Source organism: Emydura macquarii, unplaced genomic scaffold, assembly GCF_026122565.2.
Source record: "Emydura macquarii macquarii isolate MOO-44397 ecotype Brisbane River unplaced genomic scaffold, CSIRO-AGI_Emac_v2 contig_499, whole genome shotgun sequence".
Lineage (NCBI taxonomy): Eukaryota > Metazoa > Chordata > Testudines > Chelidae > Emydura > Emydura macquarii.
In genome coordinates, this window is record NW_027130636.1 from 14,426,549 (window position 1) to 14,449,963 (window position 23,415).

The window sequence follows — 23,415 nt, forward strand, 5'->3', positions numbered from 1 at the left end:
TAGACCATACAATACTGCCCAGCCTGTATTTCTTGTGACTTTCCCTAGGGCCTAAAGAGGGAATAATAAGCCCACCTACTCCTGTCTCATGCTGATCTCTGGAGTCTGGGATCCATGAAGATAGAGTCACAGAGGCAATTCCCTTATCCTCCTATATTTAACATTTTAAAAACACTAAAAAAAACATGAGTTGTGAGATTGAAACAGTTAAAGTAAAATACACTTCAGTTCGGTCACATGGGTTTTCTTTAGTAACAATTTTACGTGACTTTTTTATTCTAATTGATATACGATCAAGGTTAGATTTAACATAAGTGATATGTACTTTCAAGAGAATCCGACAGACAAACATAGTGCTGGGATTCTATAGAATTCAGAGACTTATACAGATGAATTCTGCTCTTAGCTATGGTGGTGTAAATCCAGAGTAATCCTATTGAAATCAGTAAGTTATTCTAAATTCATATAGATCTGGTCTATTGTCTGTATTTCAAATACAATTTTAATTTGGCTTTGAAATATTTTCAAATATATAGATAGAAAAAATCATGAAAAGAACTATGTAAGTGTATAATTTTATGAAAGGAAAAGAAAATACATAGATGAAGTGTATGCTTCCACCTGGGAGAAAATGACACTGTTTAAAACTGCAAATTACTGGCACTTCATTAATAAAAATACTGATAAACGAGTGCTATATTTGCATTAGAAACATATACAATTAAATTATAAATTAATGGATACGGTATCCTTAAGAACGTATATATTTTAAAATATTTATTTTTTCTTAGTAAACATTACTGGGAATTATATGTCAGCTAATTTATATACATTTATTCTTGCTATTATAAATAACACTTTACAGTCCTATAGCATCTTCCATTTGAGGACCTCAAATTGTTTAAAACTTTATACAGCCTTAGAATTTACCTGTGAGGGAGGTTATCCAATTTTACATGGATTAACTGAGGGACTGAGAGGTTAAGGCCAAAGTTTTCAAATGTTGCACTTGAAGCTGGGTATCTCAATTATCATACAGAAACTTAAATAAAAGTGGTCAGATTTCCTTAAGAGCAGAATATCCATACCTACTACTCAAGTCAATGCTAATGCTCAGTTTTCAAAGATATATTTTTATTTAGCTGCTTAATTTATTAATCCAATTTTGAAAATACATGAATAAACCTGACCAAAGTCACACAGATCCAGAACAGAATCCAGTAATTTATCTCCCCATAGCATTTATATTATCTGTTGTGTTAAAAGGCTGGCGCAGATTTATATATTTATGAACGTAAGTGACACAAAGATCACATAGTTTTCATCAAATACTTTCATTATAATAGATCTTTGTACAAATACTACATTTTTTACAGGTTTGTGATCATCAAGACAATGCACACTACACATCACTTGTGCAGTCATAAAACACATCACTACTTAAAACAAATCTTCAGTTGCTGTCTTTCTGCTCCTAAATAGTCAATACATTTCTTTTCACTTATCATAGATAGAAGTGGTCAAGTAAGGGTCTATTAATAGAATACTTGTCAGGATATCATGCAGATAGCTTGCATAAATACACAGGGAATAATATACAACCACCTTTAAATTCTCCAATTTTGTTAAGCACAGAAATAATCATTTCATTCTAATACAGTACTGCGTAGAAATATGAAATAAGAAGCAGTCTCTCATTCCAGAGATAAAGAGATTATAACTAATTAAGTTATATATTTTTTTAAAAATTTAGGCACCAAACAAATTATTCTGCAACATACAATAGTACTTATATAGAATGCTTTCCTTGGTACATTACAAAACCAATTATATGGCATTATTTTTCATCTCATTATGAGTACCTCACCATATATGAAATGTATTAAAGTCCCAACCTGACGTATACAAAAAGTGTTCTACTGGCCTTCTGAGAAACTCATAATACAGAAATGAAACATATCAGGAAGGGGAAAAAACACTTTCTAGCTGTAACTATCCTGATAGCTAATTAGCAATATGCAAATGATACTATTATATTCCACTTTTACTCTGCTGTTGAAAATCACTATTTTTAACATGGGATTTCTTTCACTGTATGAAAGTTTAAATTAATGGCCAATCAGTCAGTCATTATTCTGTGCCACAGAAATCTCTCATCCCAGTTTTAGAGCTATATTCTATTAACTAAACCAGTACATTGTTTTAAATGCACAAAACTGTGTTTAAGTTTCCCACAGTTAAACAATGAGCTCTAAAAAAAAAAAAAAAAGAAAAGAAAGGAAGAAACAGGCAAGCCTATTTTAAACAACCACTGGGTCTGGAAAAAATCAGTTGCTTTATAGAGGTTGTCTTCTTATACAGGTGGAACAAAGGTGTGCTCAATACATGTGGGGATACTTTGGTGCCATCTCTTTAAGACAGGAGGTTGTTTAAGACAGCTCCTTTGTACACGTACTGTAGTTCATTTTTAAGGTTAAGAAGGAAAAAGTACAAAATACAATCAGAGTAACATTACGGTGTTAATTGTAACAACAATGCATCTCTTCAATTATCTTCCAGGTGGGGGCAACAGTAAGCCAGTTTTCTTTGATAAATGGCTTCATCCCCTCTCCATTAGCAAGCACAGAAACAAGGATATGCTGATAATAAAAGAGGGGAAATGGCATGTAACCCTTCCCTGCACCTTGACTATTCCTGATTTCCCAAGATGCCAGGCTACTGTATAGCTGTTGGAGAAATGTATCTTACCCTCCAGTTAGCAAGAAGATAGTGGATAGATCTTCTTAATTATCCTGCCTTCATTGCCTTCTTCCATCATACACACATCGGGCCCCTTATACATACACACAATGCATTCATGTCAAACTCATTTATTGTCCATAATAGAGCTGAGGTATCATTCCCTCTATTATCCTCCATTCCTTGATGTAGTGAAAAATAAATAATAAATAATACTTAGCACTTATATAGTACTTTACATTTTCAAAGTGCTTTACAAACATTAATGCCATCACAACATGCCTTTGAAATAGGTAAATAAGAATTAGTATTCCCATTTTACAGAGGAGGAAACCAAGATGCAGAAAGGCTAAATCACTTTCCCAAGGCCACCTATCAGATCTGTAGCAAAATATGAATTAGAATTCAGAATTAGAATTAAGGATTAGAATTCAGAAATTCCTGGCTCTCAGACTGTGCTCTAGCCACTCGACCACACTGCCACTCAAAATGATGGCCCTGCATCCCCATCCACTGAACGAGATCTTATTCATCCAGAGAAGGATTTGCCCTTCAGGATTGAATACCAAAATAACCATCCCTCTCCTCCAATTCTCCCACCCATGGTCTTTCCTCTTAGGCTAGGAATAGAAGGGAGAGGGAGGTAAGGAGTGTGCAGATGTGGGTGAGTAGCAAGGAACAGTTGAAGTGAATTTGGAAAAACATTTCACCTCCCTCCATTACAAGGTCTTTCCTCCCACCCACAGAATGGGATCAAGGACTGTGTGCGTGACTTTGTGAAGGAAGTAGCAGGACAAGTGCATTGAGGTACATTGGTCCCACTTCCTCAAGACCCCTAATAGGGTCTTTCCTTGCATCCTCAAATCTGGAGCACACAAAGGAGGAGGTGTGCCCCGGGTGTGTAGGAATGAGGGCAAGTGCACTGAGGTGCACTAGTCCCACTTGCTCCAAGCCTCTTGCCTGGTCCTTCGTCGAGGGCGGAGCACAGACAATGTAAGGCGCGCCCTCACGTGCAGAATATGCAGAGAGGAAGCCAAGTAGGCGGCGGGCCAGCAGGTCCCCCCGGCCCCGGTGGCCCCCTTGTAGCCCCCCAGTGGAAGCCGAATGGCACAAGCTGTGCAGGGCAGGGGGTGTGGAAGGGAAGGGACCAGGCCAAATGCATGGAGGCGCAGTGGTCCCCGTTCCTCTAACACCTCCCCTCCGCCCCGCCTGCGCCCCCCGGGAGCGGGGGGAGGGCGGCGAGCGCGCCGGTGGAAACGCCCGGGCAGAGTCCCCCGGGGCCCGCCGCCCGACCGCCCAGTCTCAGGCGGCGGCGGCAGCAACAGCAGCAGGCGGCGACCGCGGCCCCGGAGTTACGTGTGGCTCCTCCTGCCAGCAGCTGCCCGAGCCCGCCCCCTGGGGGTCCCGCTCCCCGGGGCCGCCCCGGCCCCAGCCACCGCCTCGGGTCGGTACTTGAGCCAGCAGATGAGCCAGGTGACCACGACGGAGAAGAGGGCGAGGATGCTGGCGACCGAGAGGCAGATGGGCCCCACGGGGGAGGGCGAGGCCGGGCCGCCGGGCCCCGGCTCCCCCCCGTACTGGTTGACGAAGATGAGGCCGGTGAAGAGCAGCACCACCATGGAGAGGAAGGAGAACACTACGCACACGCAGCCCGCGCTCAGCGCCGCCCGCTTGCAGCTCTGGCAGCTCTCGTAGCCGCCGCCCGAGGAGCGGGGCCCGGGGCGCTGCGGCCGCGCGGCTGGGCCCGCCTCGGCCGGCGTGCGGGGCGGGGGGCCGGCGGCGGGGCGCGGGGCGGGCGGCAGGCTGTCCTGGGGCAGCGGGTCGCGGGCCCGCAGCTGCAGGGGGAAGGCCTCGGCCAGCTTGGTGTTGACGGGCAGGCCGTGCACGCGCTGGCCGGGAAGGGTGGTGCGGTGGCGGCACACCGGGCAGCAGATGGCGCCGCTGGCCCCAGGCCGCCATGGCGCGGCGCCGGGCGGGCCGGGTGGCGGGCGCTGGGCGGCCCGCAGGTGCAGCTGGCTCAGGCACTCCTGGCAGAAGGTGTGCAGGCACTCCAGCAGCTTGGGCGCGCGCCGCTCCAGGTCGAAGTAATTGTAGCAGATCTTGCACTCGTAGTCCTCGTAGCTCTGGGGCTTGGCTGCCGCCGCCTCCTCCCCCGACCCCCCGCTGCCCGCCGCCCCATCCTGCTGCAGCCCGCCCGCCGTCCCTAGGCTGCCGCTGCCCTTCTCCGCCAGCTCGGCTATAACATCTTCTCAGCCTGAGGGAGCGCCACCCAGAAAGAAAGGCTCGACCCTCCCCCACCGGCCTCGCTCCGTTCAGCCCGACAGCTGGAGCCCCCGGCCCTGCCGGGGGTGCAGGCACCGTCGCATCGGAGGATGCTGAAGGGAGAGGCGGCTGGACGGCGGGATTGGTCTCCCTCCTCCTTGCCTTAGCCCCCCCTTTAATGCATGTCTCGTAACTCTTGCATCCTTCTCTAGCCGCGGGATTCGAGCCTCTGCTGCGTGCGCGGTCGTCCCTCCGCAGCAGCCTCCTCGCCCTTTGGGCTCTTGAGCCTTTCCCCTCTCACCATCAGCAGCAGCCCCCAGGAGTCGCCGCCTTGCTCCTTTCCTCCCCGGGAGCGTAGCGAGCGAGCGAGCCTGTGATGTAATGCGGGGTTCCTGCTCCGAGCAGGCTCCGTCTCGGGCGGCAGGGGAGACACACGCACACCAGCGGCTGCTCCTGCAGCCCTTCCCTTCATGATCAGCTGTGAACTCCGTTCTGTGTTCAAGGACGAAAGCCATTGATCACAAGGCCAGCTTAACCTTTTGCTTGTAATTAGGAAGCCAGGGGCCAGGCTGGAGCCGTTACGAGAATTTTTTTTTCCTGTTTTTGAAAATAATCTCTTACACATGCTCTTACACACTGCTGCTGGAGGTGTGTTTCTTTGTTAGAATTGATCTGAAATATAATGAATAGATCAGCCCTGAGCCTTGATGTGCGTCTATTTCAGAGTCAGAACAGGCATTGGTTACCACATTAGAGACGTATTTAAACCATTTTGTGCTCTCCCTGTATTCAATTACGTTTTAGAAATTCAGTTATGGGGTCATTCCCATTGAAGTCAATGGGATTTTTGTTATTGATTTAATTCAGAACAGAATTAGACCCCCTACATAGGATTTTTTCCCCAAAGCACATTACTAGCCTTTCCATTTACTGGTGCCTTTAGTGGGGATCCACTACCATAAGTGTGATTTGTTTGTGGGTGTGGGTCTGGTTCAAGGATAGGTTCAGCTTGTTATGCTGCCCAATATTTATTTTCAGATCAATGGCAGTAGATTGCATCCATTCTTCACATAGTTTTCTGCCCAGACCAAATATGGGACTAACTCCTCTTCAGCATGTTCCTGTGAATGTAATACCATAGATTTAATTTATGAGACTTGGACCATGTTCAGCTAAAGGAAGCAGTGCTGTTATTTTTTAAAGTTTGTGTTTTGTACTGACTTAAAAAATCATATTTTGGGAATCTTATATGCAGTCATGAGTATTTACATTTATCATATGTGGATTTCATGTAAGTAACAAGCCATTTAGCAACTTTACAAATACGATCTTTTTACCCCTAATTTTGCTTTTTTTGTGCTTGTATCTAGCTCTGTTGTTCCTCCAATGTACCTCCCATCAGCTTTCAAAATACCAAATGGACTGCCTGGTCTTTTCTTTACTAACAATAACCATCTTACTAACTTTGCATAGCATTATGTGAAGAATAAATCAGTGGTCCTTTGAAACTCAAGGGTTAATCTAAAAACATTAATTGATGGGGGAATCCTGGATAAATTCTCCCAATCTTTAATTGTGTTAATGGTGTATTGATTCCATCAAAGATACTTCCACTAGGAGTATAATTTAGGATTAGTAGTTGGGATCTGATTTTCTACCCAACATTAATTATTCTTTGACTAATGCTATCCACTGCTAGTATGATGTTGAGTATAGTTGCAGATACACATTTGTTCTGCCACATAGCACTTGTTAGCAGTATCTAATGTTTTCTTTTGGGGGAGCTGCAAGGAACAGTGTGATTGACCTTCCTTATGAGTGCTGGAAATGCAAGGTATTTCATGTATCATGGAATCTGGAGATGGAAGTAGCTTTAAAGGTTACCTTTTTCCACACTCTGCCATTGCATTACAGCATCAAATACTTTGTCTAGTCTCATTTAAAATGACCCAAACCATGATGCTTTTGCTACTTCCAATGAGACTATATTCCACAGTGTAATACGTCTCACTAAACTAAATTTTAGTGTATTACTTTTGTATAAATCTGGACTAACTCCACTGACTTCAAATATTATATTATGGACAGGGCCCATTAATTCCCTCTGTGTGGCTCTAGTGAGAATGCACAATGCTGCTTGTAGTTCTTGACATTTTAGTACCAAAAAGGTTTGGACAATTTGGAGGGAATTGAAGGAGGTAAATACATTGTTAGTTGTTCAGAGGGATTGATTTGTCAGAATATTAAAACAAAAAGGTAGATATTATTTGCTAAATAATAAGGGCAGATTTGAAAACTCTACATCTATCTAAATGGTGAAACAGAAAAATTTGTTTACAGAAGGTAGTCGTAGCAATCTGAAGTAATGGGCTAAAATTTAGTAGAGGAAAGTGAAGACTGAATATAAGGAACGAGGCAGTGTAGTCTAGTGGATAGAATACTGGACTGGTACTCAGGACATCTGGGTTTATAGATTCCAAGGCCAGAAGGGATGATTGTGATCATCTGACCTGACGTGCTGTATAATACAGGCCATAGAACGCTGCCAAAATAATTCCTCGTGAAGTAGAGCATTGTTTTTTTTAAATCGAGCTTTGATTTAAAAGTTACAAGTGAGAGAGAATCTACCACACACTTGGTAAATTGTTCCAATGGTTAGTTACCTTTCTTGTAAAAAATTTACACCTTATTGCTAGTCTGAATTTGTCTAGCTTCAATTTCCAGCCCTTAGATCTCGTTATATCTTTGTCGACTAGATTGAAGAGCCCATTATCAAGTATTAGGGCAGGTCTACACTACCTCTTAAGTTGATCTAATTTACATTGCTCAGGGGTGTGAAAAAGACACCCTGGAGCAATGTAAGTTACAGCAACCTAAGCACTATCCACACTGATCCTTCCGCCTCTCATGGAGGTGGAATAATTATACAGACGGGAGAGTGCTCCCAATCAGCATACAGCTTCTTCACCAGATGCACTGCAGCTGTGCTGATGTAGTGCTTCTAGTGTAGACCTGCCCTCAGTTCCCCATGTAGGTATTTATAGATTGTAATCAAGTCAATTAATTTGATTTGAACGCCTCAAGTCCATCACTACAAGGCATGTTTTCTAAAAACCTTTAACCTCTGTCATTCTGTTTCTATTGCTGGCTGTGGCTGTGTGGGTGACCTTTGACAAATTGTTTTGCCTCTGTCTGTTCTCCATTGGTAAAATGGGAATAATGATGCTGATCTTTGTAAAATGCTTGGAGATCTGCTAATGAAAGGAGCAATACAAGAGTTACGTATTATTCTCCAAATAGTGAGCCATATTTTTCTTATTTACCTCAAGATATAAATTCAAAGACACTCTACTGAATTCTGTAGACCAGTAGGTTTAGTCTCCCTTCTCTAATACAGAGAAAGACTATTGCTTTCATGGTCCAGTGTGCTATTTCTACATCATCCCAACAATCACACTTTTAAAAAATGCCATATTGATTTGCAGGCCCATAGCTAATCTGCCATCCACAATCACCTTCACGTCTTTTTCAATATTATTGTTTTGCCGGTACTGCATCTCTCTCCTAAAAAAATATATGTTTTGGATTATTTTCCCTCAGATGCCTTGGCTTAAAATATTTGCTGTAAGAAAAAATGTATTTCCTGTACATCTTTATTCTTATGGTTTCCTCATATACTTTTTTCTACCTCCCAGTTTAGTATTATCTGCACATTCAAGTAGTGCATTGTTTCAGTCTTCCAGAGCTTTAATGCAGCTATAAATAAAATCATCCTTGACACCACCAACTTGATATTATTGTCATTTTGCATTACTCCATGTCTCAGTTAATTTTCAAGCCATCTGAAAGTGTTCAAACCCAAGTCACTTTGAATTAATTTTTCACATAAGGTTTTTTTGAAGCACTGTATCAAATGCTTTAATGAAGTCCAGATCTATCTACTGCATTCTCTTGTTTTAACTGTTTGGCCTTTATCTGTATGTCATGATTTCTTGTATCTGATTTACATCTGCTTTGAGGTCAACTGAAGCCACACCTAATAAGGATATGCAAGCTAAAATTCAGGAAAGCCTGTTATAACTCTGGCTTGAAAAAACACATGGAACAAATTGAAAAATTTTAGCATAATAAGATCAACAGAAAGAAAGTAATTAGCCAAATGACAATATGTAACAGATAAAATTCACATTTTGATAAAACTGAATGCATGAAAAGAGGCATTCAATGAGTAAAAGCTTCTTCACCTTAGCTACGGTGATTGCTGGTGTGAACACTATGATGTGTAGCCACATTCTACGTCAGCAATGCTTATTGTGACATGCTCTTTCACAGATCATTAGAGTATTAAAAATGTAAGCAACATGGAGAATCACACTAGCCACTGATTTCTCTGTGTACAAGCTATGGGATATTCCTTCATATATGGAGGAATGCAAGTTGTTAATCACCTTTACCCATATAACCCACACTAGTTAATGTCCTTCTCCTGTATGGTGATTCATACAGTCACAGAGGCTCACAAGGTAACTACTTAAATATTACATTAGAATATGGAACACAGATATTACAAGAAAGATTAATGCATGCATCAGTTCACAACAATTCAATAGTGTCTAAACACTTTATAATTCTAATACCTGCTTTATCAATATTAACCCACAAGGGAACAAGAGATTCTAACTATGCATCTAGCAATGTTCAGTTGAAATATGGGGACCTTGGCATTAGCTGGCACGTGACCTGCCAACAGCCCAGTCACAATAACTAGTACATATGTTAATCTGAACAACAAGTATAACATGCCAGGCCTTCCTCAAAGGCCCCTGATGGCAGGAAAGGGCCCAAAGGCATCCAATCTCAATTTTTTCCCCTCTCAGAATCCCTCCAAACACTGTCTTGGGCTGACAGGACCCATGTCACAGGGTAATTTATTATACATATCCCAAAGGAATAAACTAAAGTCCCATATCATAACTCAAAACACTTTTAGATCTGCTGTCTTTTATCACCCTTAACTCTTCTTTAGTCCCACTCTTCCTTCAAAAAGGAAGTATCCCCATGCACTTCAATATAGCTAAGAGGCTCAGATGAATTACACAGTGTCCACCCATTCCAGCCTTAATGAAGAATTACATCCCTCCTGGCTTCTTTCCTAGCTGCCTGCCCTTGGACAGGATAGTGGTCACAAGACTGTTCCCCTGGGTGTTCCTTCTGTACATAGAGACTTGCAGGAAACTTCCCCTTCACTGCTCTGCAGCCACTTGGCTTCCTTCAGCTTTGGTTTTCTCCTAGTTCTCTACACCTTATACAGGACCATGGCCACAGAACCACTCCTTGGGCTGGCTTCAGCTTCTCCACCATCCAGGTCTTCTTGGTTCTGGCTTGTCTCTCCTTCTCTCTGACCAAGACTCCTTATATAATCTCCTAGCCCCAGGTTCTACCCTGCGCCCTAATCAGAAGGCACCTGTTCACTCTTCCTTAAAGGGGCTCAGTCACCCTATGACAGTAGGTAATTAACGTAGACCGTTGCAAAACTGCCATTTGCCTTGTTCTTCTGCTTCACATTGTTTTGGCTGATTCTAAGTTCAATACTTGTATAAATGTAAAAGATGTTTACTGTGTATCCACATTACATATAATCCCCAAAGACTTTATAAATTAGGACTCCAGTCCTCCAGACACTCACACGCTTTAGTGCCACACTAATGAGAGCCCCACTGAAATCAATGAGGACACACACACACAAAGATATGTATGAGCAAATATTTGCAAGATTAAGGATTATATGCACATACCGAACTACAGGGTAAAGAAAAAAAATGGCACACAGGAACACTGCAATTCAGATATTTATCAAGCTGGTTTCTTACTCACGCATCTAGTCTTCACCATCCTTGCACCTCGCAGACATTCATGGATTTTATCTTCACAACTCCACTATGAGGTAGAGAAGTGCTATTCCCAGATTAATAGGGAAATGAGACAGGATAGATTAAGGTCAAACAAGACTTCTGTTGCTGAGTCAGGAACTGAGTTGAGGGATGAAAATCCTGACTCTACTGAAATTAACAGCAAAACTCCCATTGACTTTGAGGAAGTCAAGATTTCACTCCACATCTCTTGAGGCCAAGTCTAGTGCCCCTCCTTGTATACATAGCAATATTCTGGTCCAGGACAACCCATGGGAAATCTTTTTTTTATTTCTCGTGACCCTCCAAAAAATGGCTGTATCCCTCTATCCACTGATGAACTTGATTACTTTTTCTAGGTTAATATTTCTTTAATTTTTGAACATGACTTTTCTAGATGCTTCTATTGCTATTTCATGGATATAGCCAAAGAAAGGGGGTTGTTGGGGTCAAACCAATCATGAATAATCTCTCACAAAATTGTAAAGATCCATAAATACCTTGCCTTCCATAGTGTTTTTTCTGAACAATAGTTAAAGTGTTTCAGATTTTGCACTACGAGAACCTCTCTTCCTAAAGAGTTGGATCTGTCCCCCACTCTTTTACTGTTTCACTTATAGTGTGTATCTATTTTTTTTTATTTGGGCTTTCAGCTTGTTCAGACCAGTTCTTGGGGCAAAATATATTAATTGAAGAAAAAAATCAAAATTTAAATATCTACAGGAAAGGACGAGTTGACTTTTGGCTGAACCAGTGTCTAAGGCTTTGGATGCTAGTCAACCTAAGTCTTGTTATCAATTCTGAGCAAAAGTGGCAAACAACTTTTAATGAAATACAGATTGTTCACTTTGCAATAATCTTTAATATTTTTCATCCTGAAGCTTGGATGAACTGAATTGTAATGTTGGGCCTGATTCGCCAGTGCATTGCTCCAGTTTTATGCTGACATAACTCCATTGATCTGAGTGGAGTTACACTGGTGTAAAATGAAGTAAAGCATTCGGTGAAACAGTCCCAAAATGTAATAAAAGTAGTGACATTTTTCACCCAGCCTGTGTGACATAAATCCCCACATTGAACTGTTTCAGCTATACACAGTCTCCATGTTGTTGTACTATAGACATATTAAAATACATTAGGTTTGAGATCTTGCTTATTTTTATTTTCTATATGAAGGAAGCAAATGCTAGCTGATAAACACATGACCCAGGAACGGACCTGATCCAGTCCAGACACAGATCAATCTCCGCTGAGATCCATCCATGTGTTAAGACTGTAGCATCAAGCCCAGTATGGTGTATATATAGAGAGATTGCTATTTGCCCTCATATTGAATTGTGAAGACAATCTGCTTTGGATAAGGCCCTTAATGATTAAAAATTCTTTCCAGTGACATCAAAAGTGCACAGATGACATTTTAGTATCAAGGGGAAAACATTTTTACGGTATTCCTTTGTCTACATCTCTAGGCTGCATTAAGTAACTAAACCCAGGGCTCACACAGTAAATATTTAACGAAGAACTCTTCTTCTCTTCCATCTTTTCACTCAACTAATTCATTAACATTAGCAAGACGACCTGAATTTCCCCTTCCTATCCAATTCCTTCTGGCTTGAGGATTGACTAAAACCATGTATTGTTTTTCATGATGTCTTTCTATCACAAGTTTTAAGAGATCAGCTCTGCTTTCTTCATGGTAAGATTTTATTTTATACTTTGTAGTTTTTAATAATTTATTGTTAAAGTGCCTTCTTACTTTTCCCCCCTTGGAGCAGTTGCAAAAACTAGTATAAATGCTTCATACTGAATACAGTATGCCAGAAAAGAATTTGAATTTCCAATAATGTTTGCACTCTATGGTGGGAAGGCAAAGAAAGAAAGGTCACATTTATAACTAATCTAATAGATTTCAGAGTTTAAGGCCAGAAGGGACCATTAGATCATCTGGTCTGACCTTATGTATATTACAGGCCATTAATTTTCACCCAGTTCCCCTATTTGGCATTTAAAGTCTGAGGTTGAAATTTTAATTGCAGTGTAAGTGATTTAGACACATCCTCTATTGCGATCAGTGGAAGGCAAGTGTCTAAGGGCCTAATTCAGTCTCACTTCATGCCTAACTTTAAGCATAGAAATAGTCCCATTATAGTAAATCCTCTTTTATAGAATCTAAGGCCAAAAAGGGCCATTATAATGCACATTTTAAAATCAAAATGCCACATGGTATTAATGCCTTGGAGAAATCCCAGTTTATTATGACAGCACTGTTACCTTTATCAACCTCACCTGTAAACTTCTAAAAAACCCCAAAGCAAACAGTTTGACAAGACCTACCTTCCACGAGCCCATACTGACTGGCATTAATTATATTTTTATTATTATATCACATTAGCCTCTAATTTTTTGTTGATAGAGTACTGAAATAATGGTTTGGTTATTTTACCTGGGACTGACATCAGGGTAACCAATTTATAGTTGCCTGGGTCATCCCCTTTACCCCTTTTAAATATTGGAACTACACTGGAATTTCCCCAGTTTTCCAAGATTTGTGAAAAAATTAATATTTGTGGTCCCCTTAGTGATTCTTCAATTCAATAAATAGTCAAGAACAGTTCCTGCCCTGCCTGATCCTTACCCCACAGCTGTGTATTGCATTGTAGCTGCTCAGTATGGCTCTGTTTCAATTGTCTCACAAACAGAATAAAAGATCCAAACTTTACTTAAAGCTAAATTGGCTGTTTTTGGAAGCAGGCTGTTCCCTCAAAATTTGTGTATGCAGCCAAATAAATACCCATTTGTACATGCAGTAACCTGGGTTGTATGTACAAATATGGGTTTGCCAGTGCAACAGGTGCAGGTAAAACCTAAGTGTCAAAATTTGACATCTTGGCTCTTTATTTCAAAGTATGATTGGCTCCAGTGTTTCAGTCATGACAGACTGTTTTAAGGATAGCGACAGATCCTGAGCTGAGTTCTGAATTTCTCAAAATTGGACAGTTCTCAAAGACAGAGTTTTGGCTTGGGCCTGTGTCTAGCTGAAGAGTCATCACATTCATGAACTTTGAAAAATTCCTAGTTTTAACACTAGGAGAAGAGGTGATCTTTTAATCTGTCTAGTCTAGGTCTACACTACAATCTAGGGGTGTGATTCCCCTGCTTGTGTACACATATTTGCACTAGATCTCAATGAGCTAGCACAAATATAAATAGTGTAGCTGCCTAGGTTGGGGTGGAGAGAAGATCTGCAAGATGCATTGCACTGTCTTATGTCACACAACTCAAGGAGTTAATATGACCCTAAGCATTGTTTTGCCTGTACATTTTTATTAGTAGTTCCCTGAGGCAAGGGACCATGCTATTCAGTTTTTGGACATTTAACTAAACCTGTAGAAAAAACAATTTAGTTACATTGATATAACTCTCTAACAGATGCAGTTATACTAACAAATGCATTGACATCAGTATAGCTTTTACTGAAAAAACTATACTGATTGAAATCACATTGGAGGTTGCATTGATTTATTTAAGTCATTTTAAACAATTTAGTTAAAAAGGTGCAAAATTTGAGTGTAGGCAAGCCCTTTGTTTTGTATACCACTGAGGATGCTGTCAGCACTAAAATAAAATAAATAAATAAATAATAATAAGTCAGTGTGGCTTAGTGGATAAAGCACTGGACAGTGACTTAGGAGACCTGGGGTCTAATTCCTGGCTCTGCCAGTGGCCTATTGGGTGACTTTGGGCAAGTCATGTCACCTGTCTGTGCCTCAGTTTCCCTATCTGTAAAGTGGGGATCAAGATATTGACCTCCTTTGAAAAGCACTTTGAAGATCTGATGAAAAGTGCTAGATAAGAGCTAGGAATCATTATAACACCCATTTTCAACTTGGGTGCCTGAATTTTTAGGTATTTAAGTGTCCACTTTGGTACCGATTTAGGCCTGATCCTTCAGGGCTTAAATTGGCACACACCGATGTCAATGGCAAAGCTTCATTCACTTTGATGGTGCAGGATCAGCACCACAGTGCTCTTCAAACAGGCACATGTGCTGGTCTTCATGGCACACACTGCGGGATCAGGACCTTTAGAGGCTAATTTCCACCCGAGATACTCCCTACATTTTGCTACTGCAGGAGGCTATTCTCTAGGTAATGACAGAGTAGTTTGTTTGGCACTGGTGGGGGGAGGGTTTGCTTGAAAGGCCCTATATAAATGTCAGTTGTTATTAGCATCATCACTGTCCGTCATTTGCACTGTTGAATGAAGATAAGAATTATATTTGAGGTGAAATCCTGCCCCACTGAAGTCAATGGGAGTCTGGCCATTCACTTCGGTGTGGCCAGGATGTCACTCAAGATATTTATAAAGACAGAGTTATTTTTTAAAACAGTTTTTAAAGACTTTCTTTGGTCCAGTCAGACCACCATATTACATACACATGTTCATTCAGATTTTGGCCAAGAGAGAGAAAATATTGAAGGATTCAGGTGTTTTTGCACTCTGACTATCACATCCATTCAGGCATTAAAATTACAATTGCTGTGTTTTGAGCTGAAATGACAGTTTGTGGGGTTTTTTTAAATTGAAAACTTTCATATCCACCCACCAAAAACCACAAATGTGTTAAAAAATACCAGATTTAAAAATCACTTTAAACAGATTAAGCACAGAGTGCAGGATCTAAAGCCCATTGAAATCTATGGGCGTCTTTCCTTTGAGTGTGATGGACTTTGGGTCAGCCTCTGAGAACCTATTTTGTACTCTAGAAGTGTCTGCATAGAGAAAAAACTCTCAAGTTTGACCTGGGTGCGTTTCTTTCTGATTCTTCAGCTGTGAGGTAAGATGTGAACATAGAATTTGCCTCACCTCCAAAATGTCGGAGTACGTGCCCCACCTCCAAATCTTCAGGTTTTAGTGGACCTGCCAAAGGCAAGTGTTGAAGTCTCTCCACTGCCATGCCATATCCCTGCAGCCCATGGATAGTATAGCTCCTTGCACCAAGTATGCCCTCCTGCCTCACTGTGGCTGTTCCTGGATTATCTTGAGGGGAAGCTGTTCAAGTTTCTTTTGACAGTCTACAGTTACTTCGGATGTGTTGCCCCATTGGTTTAGGGCTGTGGAGTACTTGAGTAGAGCATTGCCAATACCCTGGGCTTTCCCCCTCTCAAATCAGAGCAGGCATTCACAGAGTACCCATGTAGAGACTTGCAGGGGATTTGAGGTCAAAAGGGAGGATGGCAACGCCTATGCCCCCACCAACACCCTCCACAGGGGCTGACTCCCTTCTGCTCCCACATGTAAAGGGAAGCATGGGGGCTCTAGAAAATAGCTCACAAAATAATTATGGGGAGGTTAGCTAAGTGAGGCCTGTTCTGAAGTGCTTTATTTAACACATTTTAGTGATCACAAAAAGGGAAAGATGGTCAACCATGAAGAGTAAAATCCCATCTATCCAAAGAGGAGAGAGACAATAGGCAGTGCCAGTGCTGGGTTCTGTACGCCCTAGCATGGAGGGACTAGAGATAACAGAGCATTCATGCTCTCTGCCCACTCCATCCTTAGCCTCAGCTGAGATGGCCAAGAGTGCCATTAAGTATCAGTTATGGTGATGCTGGTGTGGAAACTTCACCATTAAAATTTCATCTATGCCTGTAAGCAAATCTTTAAGGTATGCCTTCACTGCATAGTGAACCAGGGTGATAGGCAACCAGGCCTGAGCACCTGGGTTAGCCTAGCTTAGATGTAAGCATCCCCACAACAAAACCCTACCTGCATTATACATAGTCTTCATGGTTTTTGCAGTCACTCATGAGAGTCTGGGGGTGTATCCCATAGGCTGAGGCACGACGGGTATTTCTACACAGCAACCCCCCACCCTCCTACAGCAGCAAGTCTCGGAGCCTGGGTCAACTGACTTGGGCTTGTGGGGCTAAAAATAGCAATGCTGCTGTTCAGGCTCAGGCTGAAGCCTGGGCTCCAAGATCCTCCCCCTCATTGGGTTGCAGAGCCCAGGCTCCATCCTGGGCCCCAACAGCTACACAGCTATTTTTAGCTGCACGGCTCGAGCACAAGTCTGTTGAGCTGGGCTCAGACTTGCTGCCAAGGGTCTTTTTTGATGGGTAGATATACCCTTGCCTTCTTTCCCAGTCAGTTGTGGGAGAACTTGTCTGTCCTTTGGGAGGGAGAACTGTGGGAACAGCACTGGAAGAACAGCACCCGTGTGATTTAACCTGCATTCTTACTGCAAAGAGGGAAGGTTCCAGCTCAAGTTAAACCAGAGCTCATGTTCTAACCCACACACCCTCAACCTGGCTGACTTAAAGCCTCTTCAAACCTGCATCAGAGGTATTTGTGTCTGCATGGTAGAGGGCTTGGACTAAACCGCAGGTAAAAGCCTGGGTTAACTGTGCAGCAAAGACATACCCTCTGCCACTACCACCTTGGTCTGGATCAAGCAACTACTACCACCACCAAGCTCTTATATTGTCCTTTTCATCAGTGGAGGATAATGGCTTAATATAACTGTATTAATCCCCTGGTTACTACTCCTGAAATATCGCAAGAGGCCAGCAGGAGGAGCTCTATAAACCATTTATTGTCAAGGTATTCTAGAGTGGTTGGTCTTAAATGATTATTATTATGATAAAACAGAACTCAACTGAGATCAGAGGCCCATGGTGCTAAGCACTGTACAAACAGTTCTGTTAGACAATCTCTGCCCCAAAGAGCTCTAGTAGAAAGTGACAAAGTGGGAGTGGAAGCAGAGGCTCAGAGAGGTGAAATGACGTGCCCAAGTTTAAGCAGCTAGTCAGTGTCAGAGCTGTGACTAGAACCCATATCTCTAGACTCCCTGTCCACTGGGCAATTCACCAGACCATGCTGTCTCCCATAAAAGGTAACTATTAACAAATCACTGCTTTACCCCTTTGTCCCTGGCTCCCCCAGTTTTCAGCAATTCTATTAATGTTTAACTCAGAACTGCCCACCTGGGCCTGACAGTCCACAAAATAAATCAAAAGTCTCTCGCTGACCTAAATGCCAAGTGCACTCAGGCTGTGATCAGACCTGGCTCCCTGGGCTATGGCAAAGGGAAGGCCCTTCCTGCCCAGTCCCAGTTTCACCCAGAACTGCCATTTGATAGAAGCAGCCAGACCTTTTTATCTGGTTTGACCTCTGGCTGTACCCAGCCATTCTAGTCACTGGAGGACCAAGTGTCACAACTGACCATGGAAGGCCTTTCTAGGTAACCTTTGGAGGTCCAAACTTGCTGCCCTTCTCCTTAAAGGGATGCTTCCTGGGGTCAGGATGCAGCAAGGCAATTGAGTTTCTGGCAGGAGGCAACGAAGGTCTAGTGCATCCTGTAGCACTCTTACAGAAGTGTATGACTTTATGGAAGTTACTAATTTAACCTTATAAAACCAAGACATGTTCAGCAAGAACAATGAACTTCTGATTCTATTAGACAAGCCTAGCAACTCTAACATAGCTAACAAAACCCCCAACATTATAAGGGGCTGAAAATTGCCAGAATAAATGTCAGAACAACTTTTCAATCTTCCCAAGCCAAGAATGACTATAATACTAGATGGAGAAAGACATCTAATCAGAGACTTGGCGTACATTCCTTGCATACTCTGCTAGAATAGCTCACTAAATTTCACATCTGAAATGAAGAACAGGAACTTATTTCTATCGGCTTGATAGGATATTAAATACCCCAACACAAACCAAATTAAGTAACAGTTGGAATGACTTTCTTATGGGAGTGAGAACTAAGGTTTCTAAAATTACAAAGAAAAATTCTCCAGTGATTAGCAAAAGATGTAGCTCCAGCAGAGTCAGCAAGAAGCTCCTTCACCCCAGACTTGAATGATAAATTATTTTCTTTAAAAAGTATTTAGTCCCTAAGTTCTATAAAAATCCTACCACAAAGCACTTGACATTTTGGGAGTGCAAATAACTGCACAGACATTTTAGGTAATTATGCCACTAATGACATGAGTTGTGTCCACCACTGTTTGGCCCACAAAAATTCCCTTGATGTCACTGGAGTTACTCTCAGAGGTGAGAATCTAGAGTTTAGAAATTGGCCATGCACTGAAATTTTTCTCCACTTGAGAAACTGCGAGAAAATAGTGGAAGGCCAGGTTGAAGTACTAAGATTAGGATTAATATGTAGATAGTAAAACTAACAGAAAACAAATCTGGCACAGCATTGATTTAAAAAAAAAAAAAAAAAACACCTTTAGACAATTTTTCTCTTTAGTATTGTGATGCCTCTGAGCCTGAATGCGTTAAACTTGAGTTACCTCTACATCTGAGCCTGCTTAAACCTGATGAGTCATCCCTGAACCAGAGGTTGTGATGAGTCATCAGAGGTAATTACCTGCAGGTCTTGTGATAGGCCCCATGCCAGGCAACCAGGGTTCAGCCAATCCACAGGTGAGGACCCTCTAAGTGATCCCAAGTCAAGTATACAGGCTCCTAAGGGAAGTAGTCTCTCTAGTCTGCTCAGCATCATCTCCATTGGCCATAATGTCAAACAGTGCTTCTGCTCTTGCTCTAGCCCAAGTCTGTTTCCACACTAGCCAGTCCCTATTTTAGCCAGCATATGCTCCTGCCTCGGTTAGCCACCTGGTGACTCTAATGAGGCTGTGATGTCTGATCTTTAGACTGAGAGGAAATTACCAAATTTGGGGAAATTATTCCTTATGACCATCTAAAGGTGTTGGAAGCTATCCTTCTTCTCAGCCCCTTTCAGTCTACCCTTTTTCATCATCTGCCACAAGATCCCATGTAGCACTCTAAGTCTGAAGCCATGCCTCCTCTAAAATTTCAGCAAGAGAGATAATTTTAGACAAAGATATTGACCCAGTGCATTTCAGTGTTCATGTATTTTTACAAACTGGTCTGATCTATTTGAACATCTGAAATTTCAGATAAGATTCCAGAAAATTTGCCCAAAACTGTTTGAAATTCAAAAGGGGCTTGCTATTTTCATTATAACAGAAATCTGGACCTTGAGTCTCAGTCATTATTTGACTTTGTGCCGGGTACATCATTTGTTTAAGCCCATCTCCCTGGGGGCAAGATGACTGCTCTCCAGCCACTAAAAGGAACCAGCCAAGGGCCACTTCTATCAATGCCCTGCCCACCTGGTGGCTGGTGAGCAATCATGTTCAAAGCTTTGCTCACTTTCCAGGTGCTGCTACTGTGTACAGGTGTACCTGCAACTACAATAGATTTAGTTGTCTTCCATATACCAATCAACAGACACCCAAGCCCTTTGTTTTCATGTCATATCAACATACCAGGTGTGTAATGAAAAACACACTGGGAAGCACAGTTCTGAATAGGCAATAGCTCTGTAAATTTAGTAGAGCTAGCATGAGAATGAGCAATCCAACTTCTTCAGCTTGGGTGCATGGTCGAATTGTCTGGGTCACTCACAGGCCAGGATGCAATACTATACGCACTGGACCAGCACACTCATCTACTCCCTGGTAAAAGCAGATGACCATTCATTTTCCTTTTTTAAAAGGATGAAACAGCTTCCTTTATTCCAGATTTGGAAAAGTAAATTGCCCCTTGGCAGAGACCTGATACACCAAATTTTGATTCAGAGAAAATAGTTTTGCTAAGATGATCAAAAATAAAGATAATTACTGAAATGTTGATACCATTTAACTATGGATAGCATTTATACATTATAGAGGTGATAAGCTCCGGTAAGCGGAAGCTGCAAGTATTTTTTTTAATCCAGAAAATACCATAAAAATACTTGCCATTTGATGAAATCGAACGCATTCTAAAGGCAAAACATTTGCTCCTTGGAAGTATCTTTATGAACCAAGAATAGCAAACAACCCTCACAGGGCCAGTTATCGGGGGTCGGGGGGAATGGATAGAGGCTACTTCCCTCATTTTACTTCAAACATTAATTACAGGGGTATGAAAAATGCCATTAGTCTAGAAAAGTGTGGTTAGAAAAGGGAGAGAATAACTTGGGCCTCGTCTACTTGAGAATTTGCCCTAATTCCAGCAACCAACGTACCTGAAGGAGGTACACAGGTGCAATCCCAATGCAGGTAAGAAAAGCCGCAGCTTGCAACACTGACACTTATGCTGCTTTCATTCTTGATACTGATGAAAAAAATCACAGCTTTTCTTGTTTACATATGGGGGCTGCACCAGTCCAGCTACACTGTGAGTTGGCTATCATTTGCTGCAATCAGGGCAAATTCCTAATGTAGACAAGGTTTACTGTGTTGTATAGTTCATTTGATATTTTATTGTGATCAAATTGGGTGATCTACATTATTCCTAATGGATGAGGACTGACATTTTTAGACTTGCTAATGACCAGTTCTACCAACAATACCTTCCTTACATATAAGGTGAAAAAGTTTTATCCTCATGGGTTTTACTGCCAGTCTATCAGCGTTCAAGAAATATATGACAGGATATTTTTCCCTCTTCCCACAGGATCAGTGGCATTGAGGAGGATTTTTTTTTCCTCCCCTCCCCCCCAAAAAGTCCAAATGTTGCAAATAACAGAAAGCTGAAAGTCATTAGCCATGGGCTGTTTTAAGATGACATCTGTAATGTGGGCGGACGCAGAGCTGCCTGGTTTTCTGAGAATGGAAAAGTCAAGAGAGTTTTGAGATTCTCTCTCATTTAAATGAATCAGTGAAATGTTTGGGTTTTTTTGGTTGCTTTAAAATATATTAGTTATATTAATCTCATGTGTGCAAACAAAAAATAAAATATGAATTACAGTATTGCTGGTGAAAGATTTTCAGAACAAATGAAAATGTGAGTCATGAACATTTAAAAAATATTAGTTACAAATAAAAATAAGAACATCTTTAGTATTCCAAAAAACAGGATATGTAAAATGTATAATAGAAACAAAAGCTGGAGTAAAAGAATTGTTCAACAGCCCAGTCAGTTTATGGACTCAGTCCTGCCTTTATGAGGATTATACAAGGATAAATGGGCAAATTTGCAGGCTAGTAGGTCCCAAACTTGAAAAAAAAAATATCGTCACTTCTTTTTCCTAATTAAATTAGCTGTTGGAAGCAGTGACTATTTCAGTGGTGAACTGAGGGAGGGGTTTGGAGAGGGCCAGGCCACCGGAGAAACCACCCCGCTGACATCCTTGGGAGCCACAGCGATCCAGCCCCTCTGCTTCCCATCCTCCTGGCCCCTCCACCCCTGAGCTGGGCTCAACAAGGGAGCCGCAGGGACCCTGGCCATGCAATGGCGAGGCAGCCCCCCCGCCTGGCAGGGGGGAAGTGGGGGAGAGCATGAAATAGGTCTGCAGATGCCCATCCTCCCCCACAGGGTGCTGCTGCCACTGCCACCAACGGGGAGGGGGCAAATACAAGTATTGGCCCCTGGGCACCAAGACCCGTGGTACACCACTGCTCTGTTTTATGTTTGTACAACATGTACAGTGGGACCCCAATCTTGGCTAAGTTCTGGTCTCACCTGTAATACAAATAAGTCAATGATGTGTCAGTGACACTTGCCAAGTCCTGTGATTGGTCAATCACTGTTCAAAAGTAGTCAGCCAGATAGGTTTTTGTGTGAGGGCTTCTATTTCTACCTTGCTTGCTACACAGTGAAAGGAAAATAAAGCAGGTTATTGTTTGGGAGATTGTCTCTGTGGGTCTGATTCTCATTTACACCAAGAGCTTGTCATGGGGTGTGCCACTCACTGCTGGGCTGGCGCCTCCTCTTGGTACTCTGGGGATTAGCTTGAGGCTAACACTCCCTCACTCACAGTTTACACACAGTTACTCCATTCACCCACAACTCATCTTGCAGCCTCAGTGTCCTCTTCATGACTCATCTCTCCAGCCATAGCACCATCAGTGTGTGTTCCCCCCTCCAGGAGGAGGTTGAGTTCCTCAGTAGTCCTAGGTAGTTTTTCTGCTTACTGCCTTGGTGCCACTTGTCCTCCGGCTCATAGGGGAACCTGGGCCCACTCTCTTCTCCAGGTTCCAGCCCAGAGACCCTCAGCTCAGAAGTCTGGGCTACCTCTCTCTAATCTCACTGCTTTATTCGTGAGCTTATTCCTACTACTGGTTCCCCTTCTCTTCCTGGGCCAACCAGTCCCTCTTTTCAAGAAGTGACTACAGTCTCCATTCACTTCTCTCTTTCTCCTAGGAGTATCTGCCTTTTCTTAGCAACCTCTGCTGCTTTCAGCTCCTGGGCTTTATAGACCCTGCCTATTCCAGCCCAGCTGTGCCTCTTTAATCAGCTGCCTAAATGGGTTAATTGGGCCTTCTGGCTGCACTGAACCCTGCAGGGTGAGTGTAGAGAGTCACCCCATCACAGAACCCTTTATATTACTCTGGCAGAGAGTAAAGATCAGGCTCTGTAAGCCTATGGCATCTTGCAAAGAGTGCTGTATGGATGGATGAATGCCTACAATCACATGGAGTCCCATTAAAGTCAATGAGACTCCATGTAGAACTTTTTGCAGGATCAGGGCTTT

The 23,415-nt window shown here is 42.3% G+C and overlaps 1 protein-coding gene and 1 long non-coding RNA gene across 2 annotated transcripts; both read right to left on the reverse strand.

The window, feature by feature from the left end:
• Nucleotides 1-1,113: 1,113 nt before the first annotated feature.
• RNF228 (ring finger protein 228) lies at nucleotides 1,114-4,988 on the reverse strand (the record flags this gene model as incomplete). The annotated part of the gene is made up of 1 exon (XM_067538675.1): nucleotides 1,114-4,988. A coding segment is annotated over one exon (897 nt), but the record flags the coding sequence as incomplete, so codon positions are not given.
• Nucleotides 4,989-5,061: 73 nt separating this feature from the next.
• LOC137147141 (uncharacterized) lies at nucleotides 5,062-23,114 on the reverse strand. Its single transcript, XR_010918157.1, has 2 exons — nucleotides 22,634-23,114; nucleotides 5,062-5,673 (listed from the first exon to the last, which is right to left on the reverse strand). It is a non-coding gene; the product is annotated as an uncharacterized lncRNA (long non-coding RNA).
• Nucleotides 23,115-23,415: the final 301 nt, after the last annotated feature.